The sequence below is a fragment of the Caretta caretta genome, chromosome 24, assembly GCF_965140235.1.
Source record: "Caretta caretta isolate rCarCar2 chromosome 24, rCarCar1.hap1, whole genome shotgun sequence".
In the NCBI taxonomy this organism is placed as follows: Eukaryota; Metazoa; Chordata; order Testudines; family Cheloniidae; genus Caretta; species Caretta caretta.
The window spans coordinates 16,774,148-16,797,309 of record NC_134229.1 but is presented as its reverse complement, the minus strand read 5'-3'; the positions used below and the strand labels follow the sequence as shown (position 1 = coordinate 16,797,309).

Below are 23,162 nucleotides of genomic sequence, written 5' to 3'. Positions count from 1 at the left end.
TCGGAACGGGATCTAGAGGCAGGGCAAAAATATCTGTCATCGGCTATCAGATCTGTCTATCCATCTATGATCATGTGTCCATAAAAACTGGGGAGTCTTGAATATTCACATATTTGAATGTGGAACCTATCTGTCAGGAGAGTAAAAATGCACACTGCAGAAGAGGAATATTTGGGGAATCAATTGTTCAAGGTGTCATAACTAGGACTTGGATTTCAAAGGTGCCTAAAATCCTATTGCAGTTTGTTGGGAAATAGGTACAAATGCTCTCAGCTTCCTTTGAAAAATAACAAAACGCAACAATAGTTCTGACAGGTTTCAGAGGAACAGCCGTGTTAGTCTGTATTCGCAAAAAGAAAAGGAGGACTTGTGGCACCTTAGAGACTAACCAATTTATTTGAGCATGAGCTTTCGTGAGCTACAGCATCCGATGAAGTGAGCTGTAGCTCATGAAAGCTTATGCTCAAATAAATTGGTTAGTCTCTTAGGTGCCACAAGTACTCCTTTTCTTTTAACAATAGTTCTAACGTCCTCTTGAAAGGAGACACCAGGTCCCAGACACCTCTGCCATCCATACAAACACAGATTTTCCCATGATGGTGCCCTGGTCACTAGCCGGCTACTCTTCTGTCTAACGGCCTGACCCACAGTCCGCTAAAGCCAACAGTGGGTCTTTACATTCCCTTCAACAGACAGTAGTTCAGCCCTTACATCTGGAGGGATGTGACTTATTCTCAGGTGTCCGGTCCCAGGTCCAGCTGGTGGAGTCCAGAGGGGCGTGTGAAAAAGCCCAGAGACTCTCTCCACCTCTCCTGCAAAGCCTCCGGGTTCACCTTCAGCAGCTCCTGGAGGGGCTGGGTCCGACAGGCTCCTGGCAAGGGACTAGAATGGGTCGCTCAGATAAACCCCGGTGGGAGTGATATACGCTCCCTTGATTCAGTGAAAAGCTGATTCACCATCTGCAGGGACGATTCCCAGAGTGAGCTGTATCTGTCCGACCTGAAAGCCGAGGACACTGCCCACTATTACTGTGCAATAGTGAAACCCCCTTCTCCTGGCAGCCATGCGGGGGCAGAAGTGACACACACCCTGCTTCGGGCTTAGGCAGGAGACCCGGCAACTGCGTGAATGCAACACAAACCTACCATTTGTTTAACACTCTTCTGTTGCTCACACCTTTTTGTCAACTGTTTGAAATGGGCCATCCTGATGATCACTACAAAAGTTTTTTTTCTCCTGCTGATAATAGCCAACCTTAATTGATTTGTCTCGTTACAGTTGGTATGGCAACCCCCATCTTTTCATGTTCTCTGCATATATAGATCTCCCTACTGTATTTTCCACTCCAGGCATCCGATGAAGTGGGTTTTAGCCCATGAAAGCTTATGCGGAAATAAATGTGTTAGTCTCTAAGGTGTCACAAGGACTCCTTGTTCTTTCTACCGTCAGTGTCTCCCTTTCCTTCCCAGAGCCCCGCTGAGCCTGCGGGGCACAGTTCCCTTGCTTCATCGGCAAACCCTAATCCAGAGTGAGTCTGGTTTTGAGTCACTCTCTCCTCGGAGACCTGGCACGTTGGCTCTCCTGGGGCCCGTCTCAGTGTCAGACTCACAGGACAACCTCTGCCAGTGTACAGGAGACAAGCACATTGCGGGACTGATCCAGTGCCTGCCAGAGCCAATGGGATTTATCCCCCTGCCCTCATTGGGCTTTGCCTCACACCCAAGGGATGGAGCAAATTCCTCATGGGGCCAAACCCTCCTCTAGTGTAAAGTCACTGCAACCGCTTTCGGTGTACTCCAGTTACTCCTGATCGACACCAGGGAGGCTCTGGCCCTTTCAGCAAACTGGGACGTTTGGCTCTGGCCCTTTCAGCAAACTGGGACGTTTATTGCATTAAGGCAGCAGAAGGTGATTAGTTCATTATAACCGATGTGGGGCCCCTCACCGTGGCGTCTCTGCCCTTCACACGCGGTTATTGCCTTTATCCCCACAACACCGCTGGGAGGCCGGGGAACTATCACAGCCCCTGGTTCAAAGAGGGGGGACTGAGGCAGAGAAATGGAGGCTGAGGTATGGAAATGGGGCCATTCAGAGTCCGGGCGGGGCTGTGGGGCAGGGATCATCCAGCGCCGGAATAAACCCCACTCCGCTGAGCCTGGGGATATGGCACCGCCGGGACTTTCCAAAGCGGCTCGTTTGGATGGTTTTCACCCAACTGACCTGTGGCAATTGCAGCCCGGACTCTCCGCTGGCGTCAGTGGGTGGGGCTGAGACGTCCCGACCCACACTCAAGTTTCACGATTTCATAGCGTCGCCATGGAGATAAAAGACCCCGCCCCTCAGCCCTTGATGACATCACTCCGCCCGGGGCTGGCACTCAGGGCATTGGGGACAGTCACGTGACTCGCAGGGCTGGATTAGCGTTTTGGGGGCCCTCCTGGAGGCAGTGGAGCATGGTGAGGGATGTCAGTCCCTGGAGCGAGGGGCCGGCCAGAGGCAATGGGGCATGGCATGGCAGGGGCACTATTTACAAACCGGGAGTTGCCAGATGCACAGTGGCCCGCCTGGTCCTGTGCTGCCAGCCTGCCCCTTCCCCTTGTGGGCGGGCCCATGCCGTCGCACACAGCACCCCCGGCCAACACCAGAACACGCCCCCTCCCCCGATTCACTATGGCCAGAGCCCCCCCGGACTTGCTATGTCCAGCACCTCCCCTCATCACCCCCCACAAATCCACAGCCCCCTGCACAACACCACCCTTGCCCAGCACCCCTCTGCCCACAGCCCTACAACCAGGGCTGTCCTTAGGATTTATGGGGTCCTACGCAGCATTATTAAACTGGTGCCCCCATGCCCGAATTGGGGCACAGCCACCACCCCCGCCCACGGACCCCCCAGAAGAGCCCCCCACCCATTGCTGACACACACTGAGCTTCGTATGCAGCCCGGGCTCACAGCCTGGGTGGGAGGGACGAGGCACCAAAGGATACCGAGCCGCCCGCCCCGCCTCACAGTGCTGGAGAGTCACAGTTCCCCACAGAGACCCGCGTACCCCCCCAGTGCATTCGGCTCTGTGAATACGGGCCCTGCCTAAGGAGACTGCAGCGCGTGCTGGGTATGCGGGAGCCGACCCGCTCTTACCGGCTGTCCCGGTGGTTGCCCAAATTTCTGGGTGCCCTACGCAGCTGCGTATGCTAAGGACAGCCCTGCCCACCGCAGCTGCCCAGCACCCCCCACGGTACCTCCATTCCCTAGTGCCCCAACGCACACAGATCTTCCCCGTCCCCTCACAGCCCAGCACCCCCCAGAAACCCACTCCCCACCCCTGCCTCCCGGCCGCACTCACCGGCCCTGCTGGGAGGCGACTGTGTCTGCCGGGGTGAGCCGGCAGAGCAGCCAGGGCTGGTCCCGGGACGGGAAATCGCTCCAGCCCCTCGGGAGTGCCGCGATCAGCCAGGCCAGGGCCTGCTCCGCCTGGGCTCCCTCAGGACCCACGTGCCTGGAGGGGCCCAGGCAAGCCCCCCACACTGTCACTCCCCCCCACACACACCTGGCTGAGACTGGCCAGGCTTCTGCACCAGTCCCAGGCAGCTCATCTCTGGGGAGACAGGCCATACCTGGAGCCGGAGGTGCACAAGGGTCCAGCCAGCGGCAGAGAGGAGCAGGAGGGTGGGGCCAGGGGGCGGAGAGGAGCCCTTGGCTGGGCAGGGGGGAGCCAGCGGGCTGGCAGGGTCTTGGGGCGCAGTGCAAGCAGAGCAGGCCGGGGCCCCTTCTCAGCATGGGCCTGGCTCCATGGAGCCACTGGCGACATTGTAATCCCGACACTGGTGACTAAGGGTTGTAGAAAGGAACGGGAAGGGATTCATTGGGATAGCTCAGCGAGAGGCGGCTGCTGAGGGAGAAGCAGAGGCATGTTGGTGGGGGGTCACGGGGGCACTAGGGTCACAGAACGCAGGTCCCACTGAATGAGATTTGCCCCAGGACTTCCCAAAGTCTTGTGTGACATGTGACACAGAAACCTCCTTGTGCCAACTGGCAGAAGGCACGGGGGTGATGGGGGAGTTTTACACGAATCCCCTGAGTCAAGTATATGCAGAAGAATTCACCGAAGGATGTCATAAGGTGTCTGCTGAGAGCCAGTAGTGATCATCATCTTTGTGTAATGTATGTAGGATCATATTTAAGGAGTGATGTATTTATACTGGAAATTATGTCTTCAAGCTTTTGAAGTCAAAGGCAGGTCACCAGGTGGTGACATGCCTCAGACAGGCTTTGTTCAGGCAGGGGGCAGCAGGTGCTTATCTCTCTGTCTGATCATTGTGCATCTCAGAATGTAAGTTTATTTTCATATACAGCCACCAGCTAATCAAGATTGTGGCATCGACAAGAGACCGTGAAATCTACAAGAAGGAGCGCACAGTTTATGAACAAAGATCAAAGGACTGTTTTGAGATATCTGGGGTTGCAAAGAGACAGGCCGGATCCTTCTCCTAGGAAGCAAGCTGTGTGTTTGCCTATGAACAGAAGGTCACAGCCAAGCAGGCTGTAAATTGCTGTGAGGATCTTTGGGGGAGCAACCCTCAGTATTTGGTTAATTGCCTAGGCCCTCTGATATGTGCTGTGATTTTATTTTACATGTAACTTTTTGTTTCCAGTTACTCCTACTTGCTATTATTTGAAATCTACTCTTTGTTAAATAAATGTTTGCTTGCTTTCTCCCTAAGCAGCTCTAAGGGCTGTGTTTAAGGAGAGCGGTGATCTGAGGTATAACTGGCAAGCTGCGGGGTGCTGTTCCTTGGGAGAAAACACAGTGAGTGTCCAGTGCATCAGGGGGTCCATGCTGAAGATGCTTGGCAGGCTTGGGAGCTGGAGTGCACCTCTCGCTAACCTGCAGAGGGACAGTGGGGTCTGCACAGACTGAGGATTGACTGCTTGTGTCACCTGTGGCTGGTGGAGTTGGGGAGCTGACCCATGGCTAGCACAGGTGGCTCCCACACGGCAAGAGCAGAGGGTGGCAGGGTGTCTCCCAGCCCTGGGTATCCCCGGGAAGTGTCACAGTGGGGTTTGCCAGTGCTGGGGGAGCAGAATTTAGGAATTGTTTGGTGCATTCATCCTCACCCACCCTATGACTGAGAGCTCAGCTCCCCACACACACACCTATGATATGGATTTGCAGGGGAGAGAGAGGGGCGGGACCTGCCAGTTGGAGAGTAGGAAGAGGTCTGGATTAGAGCTGGAAAATGGGATTAAATTTGCAGTTTTTGGGGAAAAAAAATTGCAGGATTTCCATTCTGAAATGGTGCCTCATACTCTGCTCTGGGGACCAGGCTCCCCATCTGGACATCGCCCACGAGGGACTGCCAGCTGCTCGCTTAGCAAGGGGAGGCCATGCATTATGGCAGTTGTATGACTATGGTGTATCATGGGAGCCTGACCAGGGCCTAGCCCAAAAGCACGAGTCACCCAAACTACAGCTCCCATGAGGCACCCTGGTGGCATGTGAGAATGGAAATATTTCGGTTTTGGGACATACCGTTTTTGATGGCAAGTTTTTGACCAGCCTTCATCTGGATGCTGCAGCTTCAGTGTCCTGGGCCTATTTTAATCCCTGACCACGGTGCTGAAGGTGATAGTGAAAAGGACAGCTGACTTGTGTTGACACCTGTCCTGCTGGTAACGGGACTGAGCCTCCCACAACTCGTCTCTCACTTCCCATGGCGAGAGACCTAGCTGTGGTGTGGAAGAGGATCTATGTTTCTGTCCGATGAGCTCATTCTAAGATCAAAGATGAGTCCAAGTTGATTCGATTTTACTAATCTTCGCCCCGGGATGCTCTCTCCATATACAGGGTAGGCTGGTAGGGTCCCTCTTCAGCAGATAGGCCGATTTTTATTAAACTTTCAACCCAGGCTGTAACATACAGATCCTAGCTAGACAACAAACATCCGGATCATCACTGAGGATATGTCTACGTTGCAGCAGCGACTCTCAAAGCTTGTGTCAACTGACTCGGGCTTGCGGAGCTCACACTACAAGGCTAAAAATAGCAGTGTAGACGTTCCATGCCAGGCTGGAAACCCAGCAAGGGGAGAGGGTCTCAGAGCCTGGGCTCCATCCTGGGTGCCAACGTCTACACTGCTATTTTAAGCCCAGCAGCATGAGCCCCATGAGCCCAAACCAGTTGACCTTGGCTCTGTGATTCGCTGCCATGGGGTTGGTTTTTTGCAATGTAGATTTACCTGAGTGGACAGGTGAGCAGAACTGGGCTTCAAAAACATCTGGAACATCAGGGTGTGTTATGGTCAGTGCTGGAGTTCATAAACATCTGGAACATTAAGACGGGCAGCGCTGGAGTTCATAAACATCTGGAGCATTACTGAGTGTTCACATGGGGTTTGTCGAGGTTTCATAAACATCTGGAGTATTCAGATGGGCCACGTTTGGGTTCAGACACATCTGGAGCATTACTGAAGGTTTAAATGGGAAATGGTTGGGGTAAGTAACCCAGGATTTCCTAGCTGTGGTGGGGCAGGATTGGAGACTGCCACAGGGGCAGGCTGGATGTTCCTCAGGCCTTTGACATCCTTTAGAAGGAAGGTGGGTTCTCCAGGAATGGTGGAGGTGCTCACATGCGGCAGGCTGGTGATCATCACAACGTCTGTCTGCATCGGGGGAGTGGCTCCTTGTGCCGGTGGCCCCTGGGAACCCTGGCTGGCATAGCTGAGGGCCAGCTGCTCCAGGCGTCTCTTCTTGAAGAAGGCCTGGGTGGTGGCATGCAGCGGCTGCAGTATCCGAGGCACGGGTTTGCCTGGGTGCAGGAAGAAGTCGAAGCTGGAGCAGTCGGTGGGGTCATAGGATGGCTGCAGGGATGCCTCACCTTCAGCCGGCCAGGTAAATGGGAATGGCAGGGTGAAGTCCTCAGTCAGCACCCGGATGGCCAAGTCATCATCCTTGCCAAATTCCTTGTAGGCCCTCTGGATGCTGTGGAAATGCTCCTCCCACTTCTTGGTGTCTCCATCATAGATGTCTGGGAAGGACCCCGGCAGGGTCTGGACCAGCACTGAGGGCGAGGACACAGTGGCATCCATCAGTCTGTAGATGAGCCCTAGGTTGTTGCTTGGCAGAGCTGTCTGGTTGAAAATGCGTGGTGGGGGGAGCAGGAATTCTTGCTGGGCGCTCCCTACTCTTCCTCCTTTGGGCTTGGAGGTGATGGCTGAGGACGGAGCAGCTGGGTTCCCTCCATTGCCTGCCCAAAACAACAAGGTGAGAGTCCCAGGGAGGGGAACGGGGAACAGGCAGTGTTGTGTGGAGGGGAGACCAACATGGGAACAGCAACGGGAGTGGAGGGGCAGTGATGGGGGTGAGAGGTAGAGAGACAGCAGAAGGAATGTAGGATGGAGTGGTGAGTTGGGAGGCAGAGAAGGTCTTGGCTGACTTGAACATGGGCATGATCCACCTCCATTGAGAGTGGAAGAGCCCTCTGGCCTGCATGTTATTCTACCATGCCCTCTTCTTAGTCAGCTCCAGAAACAACTGGGTCCCTCCCACCATCCCCTGTATTTTCCATTCAGTACCTTGGCTCTGAGGTGAGTAACTGAATTGGCCTGGGGCTGAGGAAGCCATTACTCACATGGCATAGCAGAACCTCCAAGGACTTGTTTACTACAATCGCCTGGGAAACGACAGGGACTCTGGGGTGACATCACACAGGAGAAAGGAGAGGGGAGGTGGTATCTGAAGACAACACATAACAGGATAAGGGTTGCTGCCCCACTAGAATGTGTAACTTGGTTACACACCCCTCTTTCTTGCACTTCCTCAGCTGAGCCCGTTGTTGAAGCACAAGCTTTTGCACAGAGTTAAACCTCAGGGCTCTTGTATGTAAAACCTTGAACATAGGTGTTAACGGTTCCCAAGCAGCTAGAGAGAGAGAGAGAGAGAGAGAGTCCAGTGCAATGTCTTATAAACTAACACTGAACACATGCAAACACCCTGCAAATAGTATCTGGAATTCTTCTGAATAATTTTTTAAACACAAGCTATTTGGTATTAAATCTAGCCCTTATACAGCCTTCCCACTTTGGTGCTGTTGCATATATTTAAAAACAAGCTTTCAACATAGCCTTTACACGTTAGCACACACATAGCAAACATAGTGCTCTCTGATCTTCTTTCTGAGATGAGGTCTCAGTCTTCATAACACGTGGCATGTGTCACCTTCACCACTTGGAAAGAACAGCAGCAACTTGATTCTTTCCCAAACACTTGCCTTGTCAGCAAACCAAAGTCTAGGGCTCCTTATATTCCAGCCCCTGGATTAATAACAGAGTGAGGGAGATGGTCGCCAAATTGGACTAATTGGCTTCTAACTTGCCATGTTCTGTGAGATCCAATAGATACCTCTGCAGTACTCTCTACAGATGTTGTGGTGGGAAATTTCCCTGGTTTGTGTCCCTTCCAGTTGATCTTCATGAAGTTGACTCCTCTTGTTTGGGTCAAATTCCGCTGACTGAGGATTGAGTTCTGATTGCAGACATTTCCTTTCTACGGCTCGGGTCATTTAAGGCAAATAAAACTGACCTCTAGCAACTCTAGTGTTCTTTCTATTCCCATGTGGTGCATATCTTCCCAGGGATTCCTTCTAATGCTGTCTCAATGAGTGTAGGGAATCACTAGCTATCCCAAATCTACTCTTTTCTGAATCTTTCTGTACAAAACCCCACTGAACACAAAAAGCTTTGGCCAGTCTTGTTAAGTATAGACAGGTCTTATATTTCTCCTTCTCCTCCTCACCCTGACTGGGCCAAGGGCCAGACTCCAGAAAGTGAATCAAGTGTCCTATATGCCTATCTTGTCACTGCAAAACTTTCCAATCAACAGGAACAGAATCTTGCACATTTGTCCTTCCAGGCTATGGTCTTGCTGTCTGAAACTCTTTTAGTATTCTGACTCTTCTCCAGGATTGTCCTCATGAGATCCAGATTGTACTCTGTGCCTCTACATGACTGCTTTGCTGGCTGTGCCCGTCACGCAAATCCTCCAGCAGGCAGCTTTGCCATTGTTGCGCTAAATTGGGCTGAGGTGAGTTCTCACAGTCTTGTACTAAATGGTCTTGCTGTCCACAGTTGACACACATCCATCCTTTTGTCTATCTTCATACTACTGGCTTACCAGTTCCCTTAGGCTTCTCAGGGGTTAAAATGTCCTGAATTGGGTGGAACAGGCCTTGGCCTATATATCTGCTACTGAGCCAACTGCTGCTGCAGAGGTTTCCCTTTCCAGTCTATCTCAGAATTCCTCTCCCTGGTACAGGATGTTCTTTCCCGTTCCTTCACCCATTGAAGGCCAGCTTTACCCAGGAGTGGCCCCTTTTCATCACAGCACTCTTTCTCAATAGATCTCCCTTTAAGCAAGAGAGCTTCATAGGGAATGTTTCTCTGCTGACCCTATGGATCCTGCGTATGATTTGTAATGATTTGTGCAACAGTCTAATTAGGGTTCAAATCAGCGGCACTGCAATGGGTACCCGCATGGCCCCACAGTATGCCAACATTTTTATGGCTGACTTAGAACAACGCTGTCTCAGCTCTTGTCCCCTAATGCCCCTACTCTACTTGTGCTACATTGATGACATCTTCATCATTTGGACCCATGGAAAAGAAGCCCTTGAGGAATTCTACCATGATTTCAACAATTTCCATCCCACCATCAACCTCAGCCTGGACCAGTCCACACCAGAGATCCACTTCCTGGACACTATGGTGCTAATAAATGATGGTCACATAAACACCACCCTATACCGGAAACCTACGGACCGCTATACTTACCTACATGCCTCCAACTTTCATCCAGACCACACCACACGATCCATTGTCTACAGCCAAGCTCTATGATACAACCGCATTTGTTCCAACCCCTCAGACAGAGACAAACACCTACAAGATCTCTATCAAGCGTTCTTACAACTACAATACCCACCTGCTGAAGTGAAGAAACAGATTGACAGAGCCAGAAGAGTACCCAGAAGTTACCTACTACAGGACAGGCCCAACAAAGAAAATAACAGAACGCCATGAGCCATCACCTTCAGCCCCCAATTAAAACCTCTCCAGCGCATCATCAAGGATCTACAACCTATCCTGAAGGACGACCCATCACTCTCACAAATCTTGGGAGACAGGCCAGTCCTCGCTTACAGACAGCCCCCCAACCTGAAGCACATACTCACCAGCAACCACACACCACACAACAGAAACACTAACCCAGGAACCTACCCTTGCAACAAAGCCCGTTGCCAACTGTGTCCACATATCTATTCAGGGGACACCATCATTGGGCCTAATCACATCAGCCACACTATCAGAGGCTCGTTCACCTACGTGTCTACCAATGTGATCTATGCCATCATGTGCCAGCAATGCCCCTCTGCCTTGTACATTGGCCAAACTGGACAATCTCTACGTAAAAGTAGCTCATAATAGCTCAGCTTATTTGATCACTCTCGTTACAGTGTGTATGGTAACACCCATTGTTTCATGTTCTCTGTGTATATAAATCTCCCCGCTGTATTTTCCACTGAATGCATCCGATGAAAGGAGCTATAGCTCACGAAAGCTTATGCTCAAATAAATTTGTTAGTCCTGTTGGGGACACTGGGCATGGCCACTAGGTAACTCGAGGGGATGGAAGACCACGAGTGTCGATGAAGCCCCCTCGCACTAGGCCCGAGTGTCCTTGGCCCCCTCGCCTGGAGGCACTCGCAGCAGTTATGCTGAGGATCTGCAACAATATGTTGCAGAGTCAGACTGCCTGAAACTAAACAAGGCCAAACAGGGCAGATATGGAAGAACAATGGTGGACAGGGGTAAGGGGCTGAGGCTGGGGTCACAGCTGGGTTGGGGGTGGATCCCCAGACGCGGGGCTGAGAGCAGATGCCCGGGCGTGGGGCCACCAGCTGGGACCCCGCGTGTGGGCCCGGCGGCTAGTAGCGGATCCCTGGGTGTGTGGCTGGCAGTCAGGGCGGGACTAGGCGCCCTATCCCCACCCCACATGGGGGCTGGCCTGTGCCCCAGGAGTGCCCCCTTAATCTTCCTCTGCGCCCCACGAGTGGGGCATGTCCCACAGATTGGGGACCTCTGTCCTAAATTGACCAGCTGAACTGAAACACACCACTGCTAAATCGAAACAAATATCCACCAACCAGTCTGTAGCACTGCTTCAGCCGACTCACTTTACACTGCTCTGTCTCTCTTCAGCACTTCCGTGGCCCCTGAGAGCCTAATAGCTGGGAAGGTCACAATCATTGATGAATTTCTCCTGAAGACTTCCCCAGGAGCTAGCAAAGTGCTGCTACCCTCATTTTGCAACTGCCAAAGAGAGCTTCTGTGATTCGCCCAAGGTCACACAAGAGCTCTGTAGCAGAGCAAGGAATTCAACCCCTGGGTTTGGACCCTAACCACTGGATCATGCTTCCTGTCTAAAGGCCTTAAAATGGGTGTGAGTTTAAGGCACCTTTATGTCGCCATTCGGCTCAAAAGGACCTTAAGGTGCATCTTCACTGCAGGGTTAAATTGCAGGTTAACACTGGGCTCAGTGACTGTTCAGTGCCTGACACAACAGTGAACTATTATCTGCCCCCTAGTCGCTACCATAATACATATGATAAATAATTATAGTAATCTCATCTCCTATGGGAATTCCTAAAGGGTTTCCCTGGGCTACTTGGTAATACCACCCAGCTCTGTGCCACACAGATCCACAGGGAATAACCAGGTAAGGACTGAAAAGCCAGGTACTTGGGGTTCAGTTGTGTACCTCAAACCCTAGAGTACCAGGAGCTGCACAGCCTGCTAGAATCTGGAGAGAAGTCCAGTGGGGAATCAGCAGGAGTGATCCTGAGAACCTCCTTCAGCAAGGTATTTTAGAGTGAGTGACCCATGCGAAGAAATGTCCTTTCTGGCTGCTGACGTGGACTGTCCTTGTTATATCACCGTCTCTGAACAGCAAACGGCTAAAGCTCTTGTTCTGAGGTGATGCCCGGTCAGACTCTAAACAGGCTCCTATTGTTTGTCCACTGGACAGTTCATGGGGTTTTAAGAATGGGAACAGTCAGTCATTAAGAGGAGGAAGCAGAACCCATGGCTCTTATCAGCATGAGATCGGTGCCTGCCAGAGGTGAACAAGGACAGACAGGGAGAACGGGCTGTCAGGCGTGGCTGTGTTTTCAGAAGAGCTCTTGCATGAAAGAGCTGTGCCAACATAGCAATGCCGCCGGCGACAGGTGAAAGGTGGGGTGTCCAGCGAGGCAAAGAGGGGCCTCTGTAGTAGCTCTTTGTTGTGCTTGGATTGGGTCCCGGTTGTGCAAGGAGAGAGAGAAAACACAGGCCCAGATTCTCAGGCCTTGTCTACACAAGAAAGAAACATTATTTGACCAATTTTGTGGAATTTCAATCTGAGTTAGTTCAACCATGAAAACCCCTGTGTGCAGGCTCTTCTTCCATTCAAATCAGGTTTATGTTGCATTATCCTAATTTTGGAAGGGTTATGAAACCTCCTGCTTAGGGATAAGGATGAGACTTTCATGGGGGCAGATTCTCCCACATTGGGGTTCTAACACCTTCCTTGGAAGCAGTGGGTGCTGGCCAGTGCCGGAGATGGGATACTGGAGGAAGTGGCTCTTGGGTCTAATCCAGTCTTGCCATTCCTTTCCTCCAGAAAACCATTTGCGATTTGCTAGCGGGGGCCAAGAATGGCGGACATCTCTGAGGAGGACGACCTGAGAGCCATGGCTGCGGGAGAGAAGTTCAGGGGAGCATTACTTCGCACGGGAAGACTTGGATAACTCTCAGCCTTCTCTTGCTACACTATTGTCAGCCAGTAAACCAGTAGCTGAGTACAACCAATGGAAGCATACTCCACTGATGTCTTTGCTGTACATAAAGTCTGAGCATGCTTGTGTAAGCGGGAAAATAGTCCCGCTCTTGTGGGGAACTTTCCTGGCTTCTGCACGACCCCGGTGAAGTGGGCTAGCGAAAGGATCCGAGTCTTCACTCCCACTTCCTTTACCCAGTGGCCTCCCTGCCCTTGTGGACTCCCCTTCCACTCTCCTGTCTGGCAGAGTCCTTGTAACCCCAACAAGGCTGGGCCCAGGATTCCTGGGGGGCTCGACCCCCAACCCTGCTCTGGTCACCTAGGACAGGGGCTAGGGTGTCCCCACTCCGGAGTACTCTCTCTGCACTGGGCACTTCTCTGACCCACTGACCATTACATACAACTTAAAGCAAATACAAGTTATTTAATCAACAATTAATTTTAAAAAGAGTAAGGAAGAATGAGAAAGGTTAAAGGAAACACATCACCCCGCTCTGTGGCAGGGAACATCACAAACAGTGTCTCTGGAACGTCCGGGCAGTTCACAGTCTGTTCCTCGTAAGTCCCAGGCCTTCTTCTCAGGCCCTGGCTGTGCAGCAGGGATGCTGTGGGTTGGACACTTGCTCTGGTGGTGGCCACACGCTCTCAGGCTCTAAGTGGTAGGACCCTTCTGCCCAGTGTCGCCCCCGCCCTGGCGGGGTTACGATCCAAGCCTGGCCTGCAGAGCCTCTTGGCTGAGGCGTCTCCCTGTGCTGGGCCCGCTGCCCAGGGTCCCCCTCGCTCTCCCCCGCTGCTCACCGCACCCAGCTCCGGACGGCTCCAGCCCCAGCTGCACCGCTCGGCCTCTGCACTGCTGCTGCTGCCTCCAGCTCCCTGGGCTGCTTCTCTGGCCCCTCTGGCTCTGGTTGCTGCAGCTCTGCTCCCAGGACAGGGTCTGCTCTCTCTGGGCTGCTTTTCAGGTCCCTCTGGATCTGGCCCAGCTCTGCTCCCCAGCTTAGCTTGGGCCCCTGCTTTCTCCTTAGCTCGGCCCCACTCTGTCTGACCCAGGCAAATCCAGCTCACACGGAGGACGAGGACGGGACCTCCCTGGCCTTCTGACTCCCTGATTAGCCTGCTCGCCCTGTCATTCAGGCTGACCTGGAGCATTGGCCTCTCCCCATTGTTCCTGGGGGCTGTCAGTCTCAGGGTCCTGATTCCCCACCCAACCTTCCCCCTTTTTAGTACTGGCAGCTAGCAACTAAAACACCCCCACTGAATGTTAGTAAGGGGGCAACAGTCCCCTTACACTTGGGAGCGCCTCTGATTTTATTACTTGCTACATTCCTGCCTCCAGGGCTGGCTTTTGGGACTCAGGTTATGGAAGGAGGGTCGCCCAGTGGTTAGAGCATTAGCTTAGGACTCAGGACATGACAGCTCAATCCCCTGTGGTGCCACAGACTCCTGTGTGACCTTGATTACGTTATTGAGTCCTTCTGTGCCTCAGTTTCCCATCTGTAAGACAGGGACAATAGCACTTCCTGTCCTTGCAGGGGGGTTGGAAGGTTAAGGAGATGAAAGATTGGCAGATACTTCAGCTGACATATCTTCACCTACGGTAGACAGATCTCTACTGTGGGGGGCAGACCTTTCGCAGAGGGAAAGAAGAAATGTTCATGACCTGAACGAGACAATAAAGTGGCAGGAGTTGCAGGCTGCAAAGTCTGGGCAATCATGGGAGGGTAAAGAGAGACTTGTTGGTTCCACTGGGCAGAACCAGTGACGCAAGATACTGCGCTTGAGAGAGTAGGGTAAGATCAGGCTCGTGGCCCCTTCAAGGGAACAGCCCGTAGAGCGCAGGGGAAACTGAGAGGCTGCAGGGCTAGGGATGGGCTAGTTGATTAGTTAGCAGAAACGGTGGGCATGGGGATTGGGGCAGATGAGAAAGATAAAGCAGGTTCTGCCTCTCCATGCCAGAAAGGAAAAGATAAGTCACTTTGATAAGTTTAGGGAGAACAACAGTTTATTTTTCCAGCTGAAGTTGGATCCTGGCCTTTGGAAGCAGAAATCAGATTCCACAGGGTGAGTTTTGGTGATAAATGAGGTGTCTGACCTTTCCTTATTGATAAAGGTGATTGGTCTCCTTGAGAATGCGGGCATGGAGTTTGGGCAATCAAGCTTGTAATGTCACGTACCACACATGGTATAAATATAGACGCTAAACCCTCCAGCTGCACGCTGGGGATATCAGGACCTGGAAGAATCTTTCAGCAGCCAAGATGAAGCTCCAGATTGTGGCTGCCATTCTCCTCGTCACCATCCTTTCCCCAAAGAGAAGCAGCGCGCAGCAGGTCAGCGCACAGGTAAGGATGCGATCACTACGAGCAGTGTAATACTTTCTATTATAATGCTGGTTTTCTCTGTGAAATAGGATCTGAAATGGCTCCACTTTCCTCTCTGCCCAAAGGTGAATTGTTCTTGGACAGTGTCTTAGCACTGTGCTGAGTTTGAATTGGCCGAGTACTGTAATGGGGGGAGAAGATTAAAGGGTTTTCCTCACTTATTAGGAAAATTCTTTAGATCTGTTATTATGCTTCGATATCCCCAAAGCGCATTTTGTTCCAAAGTTCAGATTCAATGTGTACATATGGTTCAAAGTGGTTTGCGTGCTGGAGAAATAGAGAGGTCCTCACTGATTGACATTAGTTTACTATGCCATTTCCACCACACATTTGGCCAACTTGTGCCCCAGTGGTCAGCGATTTGGGCTGGGGATGGGGTCTCATTCTTTAGAGGCTCAAGCAGAGATGACTTGATCTTGATTCCCAAAAGTGCTGAACATCCTGGGCTGTGCAAAGAACCCCCCTCCCCGACCCCCCACCCCATTCTCTAAAATGTTTGAAAATAACAGAGGATGCTCAGCCAATTTTGCGACCAAAAATGATTAGTTTTTTCAAAGTGAACATTTTAATGGAAAAGAATAAACAAGTGAAAACCAAAAAACAAAATATGTTTTGAGTTTTGGCTATTGATTCCCAGCCCCCCACCCTGAGTGGTAAAGCAACCGGGGAAAATTTTTTGGCTATTATTTTTTCATTTAAAAATATGCAAGCAGGTTCAAAAATTTTTGCAAAAATTACTAAAACCCCCAATTTTCCTGAAATTTTCCAAAAATACACAACATTTTTCAAATGGCTCTCGAAAACAGAAAATAAGGGGGGAAATAAAAGAAGGGAGGGGAATGTAAATGAAAAGTTTTTCCACACAGTGCACAGTCAACTTGTGGAACTCCTTGCCAGAGGATGTTGTGAAGGCCAAGATGATAACAGGGTTCAAAAAGAACTAGATAAATTCATGGACGATAGGTCCATCAATGGCTACTAGCCAGGGGTCCCTAGCATCTGTTTGCCAGAAGCTGGGAATGGGCGACAGGGGATGGATCACTTTTTGATTACCTGTTCTGTTCATTCCCTCTGGGGTACCTGGCATTGGTCACTGTTGGAAGACAGGATAATGGGCTAGACGGACCTTTGGTCTGACCCAGTATGGCCATTTTATGTTCTTATGTAAAAGATGGGGAAAAAATTCCTTTCTGAAATTTTGACCAGCTTTAATTCATCTCCTGAGGAGTCAGACTCAGGTAAGGAAACTCCCAAATTCTAGATTCTGGAGGTTTCTGCCAGCACTGAGAAAGAAGGGTAGGGGTGAGGTTTCTCATCCCAGAACTTGCTGAAGCCATGTCTACACTTCAGATTTCTGCTGTCACAGCTATGTTGGTTTGGGGTATGAAGAGCTTTGATCCGTGACCGACATGGCTGTGTTGGCAAAAGGTGCTGCGGCTGACACAGCAATAGCCAGCAAAACTGTGCTTTTGCCTGTGGCCTGATCTACACTGCAAAGTTCTGCCAGCATGATTATGTCAGCTAGGAGTGTGAGAAAATCACATCCCTCGGTGACATAGCTATGCCAGAGAATCCCCAGCGTAGAGGTAACTCCTATGATAGAAGAGTGACTCTGTCGGCTTGATGAACGTTGTTCAGGAAGGTGGTGTTACTATGTTGGCAAAAGTTCTTCTATTGGCATACGCAGCATCTACACAAGAGCCTCTCATGTCACAGGCTCTGTAGTGTAGACATGGCCTTCTTTCTCTCGAGGGGCGGAAGGGCTGGAATAATTTGTACCAGCAAAAGCACACTAGTAGATCAGTAGAGCTAGACTGGCCAAGCGCTCCTAGTGTCGACCTGGCCTGATGAAGCTATTGCCAATGTGAGGAATCAGCTACATTTAAATAACAGTGGAGAAAGAGCACGATCAAGTAACTCCCAACTATTTCCTTGCAGGGGTCCTTGGGCGTGGGTGCAAGCCTTGATGTGCCAGTAAGTATTCAAAAGTTACTTTGCTGTCAATCTCTTAAATGTTACCCCAGTTCCTCTTAGCAATCCCGGAGCCCAGGGGTCAGTTGGAATAGCCTGGACAGATGTGCGAGGATTGGGGCAAAAGACAAAGCAAAGGGCTTCCAAGTCCTAAGGGGGCATGTAAGAGTTAATCCAGGTGTTCTTTGCAGTTTCAATTCTCTGATCAGACTAGTCCCCAGTCTGGGCTCTGTTCTCTACCGCCATGATCAGACTCACTACCCAGGTGGAGTCATACACATGGTGAGAGGTGATTCGCTGGGAATCTTGTCATTCTGCATCCCTGGGACTGAGGATAATAGTATCACCAGGGGAATTACACACATGGCCTCCTCGAGACAAGGGAGTGGATTCCCAGGTGTTGTAAACTGGTGTCACTCCGTTCAAATCAGAAGAGTTACATCCCCAGATGGTGTAAATCAGCATAGTTCCACTGGAGTCAGTGGGTCAGATTCCAAATGAATGTAAATCAGCATTGTTCTGTTGGCGTTAATGGGCCAAATCCTCAGCTGGTGTAAACTTATTGAGCTCCATTGGAGTCAGGGAAGCAGTTCGTTTCTGGTGCTGGGCCTCTGGGTACTCCAAATTCACTCTGCTTTAAGAGTCTGCTACGTTACTTTGCTACATGTAAGAGGCAGAGGCCTGATTAAATAGTGGATTATCTTTCTTCTCCCAGATGGGTTAGAAATTACTAAGTGAGAGATCCTTGGTGGTCCTGTTCTCTCTCATGATGGGATAGGAGACCCAATCAAAGAATTCCCATAGTTTAGAATCAGGAGTTTCAGGTCTTGCTTTGTAACCTGGTGGTCATTGGGCCAGACTGTGGTTACAGCCCCTTTCCACACCACAAAGGCTGTAATCAGAAACTCTAGGGACATCTTACAGCCATATTGCAGAAGGAGTAATACGATGGTCCTGACCTTTTTAGTTTAATGAAGACTATTGATCTCTTTGACAATCCAGGGATTGGGTTGGAGCAATCAGGCTTGTAGTGTCAGATATGACACAGGGGATAAATACAGCTGCTAAACTCCCCAGCCACAATGGGGACTTGCTCATCTGGAAGAGCTGAACGGAAGCGATGATGGAAGTCCAGATCATGGCTGCCATTCCCCTCATCTCTGTCCTTTGCCCAAGGGAAGCAGCTCTCTGCCCGTAGGAGTGCTGCTGGTAACAATGAAAGCACTGCTAGGAGCGACATACTATTTGTCATAACGATGACTTTTGTAAAATAATAGAAATGTAGAGCTGGAAGGGACCGCAAGAAGTCATCATGTCCAGCTCCCTGCACTGAGGCAGAACCAAGAAACCTAAACCATCCCTGACAGGTGGTGTCCAAAGTTTTCTTAAAAACGTGCAATGATGGGGATTCCAGAAGCCTACTCAAGAGTTTAATTACCCTTAGAGTTAGAAAGTTCTTTTTAATATCTAGTCAAAATCTCCCTTGCTGCAATTAAGCCCCCTACTTTTTGCCCTATCTTCAGTGGACACAGAGAACAGTTGATCACAGTCCTCTTTAGAACAACCCTTAATATATTTGAAGACTGTTATCAGGTCCCCCTCCTCAGTCCTCTTGTCTCAATACTAAACATGCCCCATTTTTTAACCTCTCCTCACAGGCCACATTTTCGAAACCTTTTATCATTTTTGTTGCTTTCCTCTGGACTCTCCGATTTGTTTACATCTTTCCTAAAGTATAGAGCCCAGAACTGAAAACACGGCTCCAACAGAGGCCTCCCCAGTGCTGAGCACAATGGAACAATTACTTCCTGTGTCTTACATTCACCACTCCTGTTAATATATCCCAGAATGATAACAGCCTCTTTTACATCTGTATCACATTGTTGACTCATATTCAATTTGTGACTCACAATAACCACCTGATCCTTTTCCGGGTATTACCACCTAACCAGTTATTCCCTCTTTTGTAGCTGTACATTTGTTTTTTTCTTTCCTAAGAGAAGTACTTTGCACTTGTCTATTGAATTTCATCTAGATGCTTTTGGTCCAATTCTCCAATATGTGAAGGTTGTTTTGAATTCTAACCCTCTGCTTGCAACTCCTCCCAGCTTGGTATCATCTGCACATTTTATAAGTGTGTTCTCCACCCCATTATCCAAGTCATTAATGAAAATATGGAATAGTATCAGACCCAGGAGTGACCACTGCAGAACGCCACTAGATACGTCCACCCAGCTTGACAGAGAACCACCGTTACCCAGCCTTTCAACCAGTTGTGCACACACATTATACCAATTTCACCTAGATCATATTTCCCTACTTTGCTTAGGAGAATGTCATAAGTTGGACCTTTCTATTATAATGATGATTTTCTCTGTGAAATACGATCTGAAATGTCTCCCCTTTCCTCTCTGTCCAAAGGTGAATTGCTCAGGGACAGTATCTTAGCATTCCCTGTAGCTGAGTTGGAATTGTCTCGGTGTAGTGAGGGGAGAAGATTAGAGGGATTTCCTTGCTTATTCAGAAAATGTTTTGGATCCATTATTGTGCTTAGATGTTACAAAAGCAACTATTGTTCCAATCTTCAGCTTCAGTGTGTACATATGGTTCTAAGAGGTTTGTGTGCTGGAGACATAGAGAGGCCCTCACCAATTGACAAGAGCTTATCATGCCATTTCCCTCACACAGTTAGCAAAACCTGCAGATCTCATTCTTTGGGGGCGCAATCACTGACGATTTGGACTTGATTCCCAAAAGTGCTGAACAGTTTCAGCTGTGCAATCAACTCTTCCCTCCACGTTCTATATTTTTTGAAAACAACAAACAGGATGCTCAGTCATTTTTGAAAGGAGAAAAATGTAGAACTACTTGAAATTTGTCACTAATCTATTTTATTTTTAACTAAAAATGATTTTTTTAAAAGAAAAATTTGATGGAAAAATTTGTTTCTTCTGTTTTTTTCTGATTTTTTTCAACGAAAATAATGAAAACTAAAAAGAAAAAAAGGCATGAGTTCTATTACATAATTTTCTAGCCACCTTTTTCCCCAATTTTTCCATAAAAATAATGAAAAAGAAAAAGAAAAAAAGTTTTGAGGTTTGTTCTTTGATTCCTCAGACCCATTTTTGCAAATAGATTTGAAGTGCTATTTTTCTTTGAAATGTCCCCCAAAACACACTTATAATTTTTCAAACAGCTCCAGACAAGATGAAGGTGGTGGGGGGAATAAATAAAAAAACCACAAATTCTTTTCATTTCTGATTTTGCAAAACAAAATGACAATATTTTTACAAAAAGAAAAGGAGTACTTGTGGCAGGCACCTTAGAGACTAACCAATTTATTTGAGCATGAGCTTTCGTGGGCTCACGAAAACTCATGCTCAAATAAATTGGTTAGTCTCTAAGGTGCCACAAGTACTCCTTTTCTTTTTGCGAATACAGACTAACACGGCTGTTACTCTGAAACCTGTCAATATTTTTACAAAAACTCATTTTGAAACATTTGAACCAGCTCTAATTCTTATCTTGAAAAGTCAGACTCAAGAAAGGGAGTTAGTTCCCAAATTCCAGATTCTGGGGGTCAATCTGAGTACTGAGAAGGAAGTGTAGGAGGGCTGTTTCCCATCGCAGAGCTATCTGGGGCCATGTCTGAAACACAGACTCCTGCTGGCACAGCTCTATAGTAGGGGTGTGAAGAGGTTTGATTCCTGACTGACACGGCTGTGCTGGCAAAAGCCTCTCCCTACTGTAGCTGCAGTTGTAATCAGCACAACTGGGCTTTTGCTGGTATTGCTGGGCCTGGTCTACACTATAAAGTTCTGCCAGCGCAGCTATATCAACTAGCTGTGTGCAAAAATCACCCCTCTTGGGCAACACGGCTATTTTCCTGGAGAATCCCCCGTATAGACGGAACTAGACCAAGAGAAGGTGATTCTGTCAGCATACCGAACTTCGACTGGGGAGGTGGAGTGCTGATATTGGCAGAAAAAGACCTTCTGTTGGCGTGCACAGCATGTTCCATAGGGCAATGCAGCGTAATGCAGACATGACCTTATTTGGCTTTGGGGGGGACATGGTATACTGGCAAAAGCCCACTAGTCTACCGGTAGAGCCACACTGGCCAAGCGCTCCTTGTGTAGAACTGACCTGGGAAAGCTATTGCCATTGTGAGGAATCAGCTACATTGAAATGATCCTGGAGAAAGAGCAGGGTGAAATAACTCCTAACTATCTCCTTACAGGATGTCGAGACTCCAGTTGAAGAAGCTGTTTGGGTGAGTACTCTAGATTTACTTTATTGTCAGGCTGTTTTATATTATCTCAGTACCTCTTCGCAAGCCCGAACCCTGAGATTCAGAGTCAACTGGAGTATCCTGGACACATGTTCAAAGACTGGTGCAAAACACAAAGCAATGGGCTTCCAAGTCCCATGGGGCATGTAAGTGTCAATCCAAGTGTTCTTTGCACTTTCAAGTCTCCCATTATAAAAGTAGGCAATTTGCTGGGTTACTGTGGGCTCTGTTCATTATAATCACTTCCCAGGTGGAGTCATACATACTGGGAGCTGTGATATACGGGGAATTCTGTCATTCTGCATCCGAGAGACTGCAGATCATAGTATCACCATGGGCAATCCCGTACATGACCTCATGTCTACAAGGGAGCAGATCCCAAGCTGGTGTAAATTAGCATTGCTCTATCAAAGTAAGTGGAGACAGAAGAACAGGTGTAAATCAACCATTGCTCCGGTAAAGTCAGCAGGGCCAGATCCCCTTCTGGTGTAACTTATCCGTAGCTTCACTGGAGTCAACGGGCCAGATTCCAAATGGATGTAAATCAACATTCCTGTGTTGGAGTTCATGGTCCAGGCTAAACCGAGGTCGCTCCATTGCAGGCAGGGCAGCGGTGAGCCGCGTCAGTGATGCTCTGCCTGTGAGTACTGCAAGTTCATTTTGCTTCAATAGTCTGTTCTATTAGCCTGATACGTTTAACAGACAGAGGCCAGATTAAATGGCGGAATCCCATTCCCTTCACAGTTAGGGTTAGCAAATCTATGAAGTGAGAGATCCCTGGCAATCCCAGTCTCTCTTTTATTCATCTGGCTTCCCATCATGTTCAGAATCTGGAGTTTCAGATGGTGGTCGTAGGGCCAGCTATGATTTCTCTCGAGGCATCTAGACAGACTTATGTGCAGTGCTGGGGAGGAGCCATGGTACATGTAGGTACCAGTGACACAGGGAAGGGGAGGAGAGACGTCCTGGAGGCCAAATTTAGGCTGGTAGGAAAGAGACTGAAATCCAGGACCTCTGTGGTGGCATTCTCAGAAATGCTTCCACGCGCAGTGCCAGGTAGGCAGGCAGAGCTTCAGAGTCTCAATGCGTGGATGAGATGATGGTGTAGAGAGGCAGGGTTTAGATTTATTAGGAACTGGGGAAACATTTGGGATGGGGGAACCTATACAGGAAGAATGGGCTCCACCTAAACCAAGGTGGATCCAGACGGCTGGCACTTAGTTTAAAAACTGCTCTGCAACCTTTCTAATGTTAAGAGATGGGGGCGGGGGGGAAAGCCGATTGCTGCAAAGGATCACGTGGATTGGACAGAGACTTCTCTTACAGGAGGGTCTATTGATAGAGATTCTCTAGGTTTTAGTCAGGAGGAGAGGATGGAAGAGGATAAAGCAGGGGCCAGATCAGATGAGAAACAGTCACATAAAAAAGAATCTGACACATCAGAAAAGGGCAGACAAATAAACAGTGACAAGTTTTTAAAGTGCTTGTACACAAATGCTAGAAGTCTAAATAATAAGATGGGTGAACTAGAGTGCCTCGTGTTAAAGGAGGATATTGACATAATAGGCATCTCAGAAAATTGGTGGAATGAGGACAATCAATGGGACACAATCATTCCGGGGTACAATATATATTGGAAGGACAGAACAGGTCA

At 49.3% G+C, this 23,162-nt stretch overlaps 1 protein-coding gene across 1 annotated transcript; it reads right to left on the bottom strand.

Annotated features, from left to right (window-relative positions):
• Positions 1 to 6,513: 6,513 nt before the first annotated feature.
• Positions 6,514 to 7,621, bottom strand: LOC142070069 (uncharacterized; the record flags this gene model as incomplete). Its single annotated transcript, XM_075123045.1, has 2 exons — positions 7,573 to 7,621; positions 6,514 to 7,244 (listed from the first exon to the last, which is right to left on the bottom strand). Coding segments are annotated over exons 1-2 (780 nt in total), but the record flags the coding sequence as incomplete, so codon positions are not given.
• Positions 7,622 to 23,162: the final 15,541 nt, after the last annotated feature.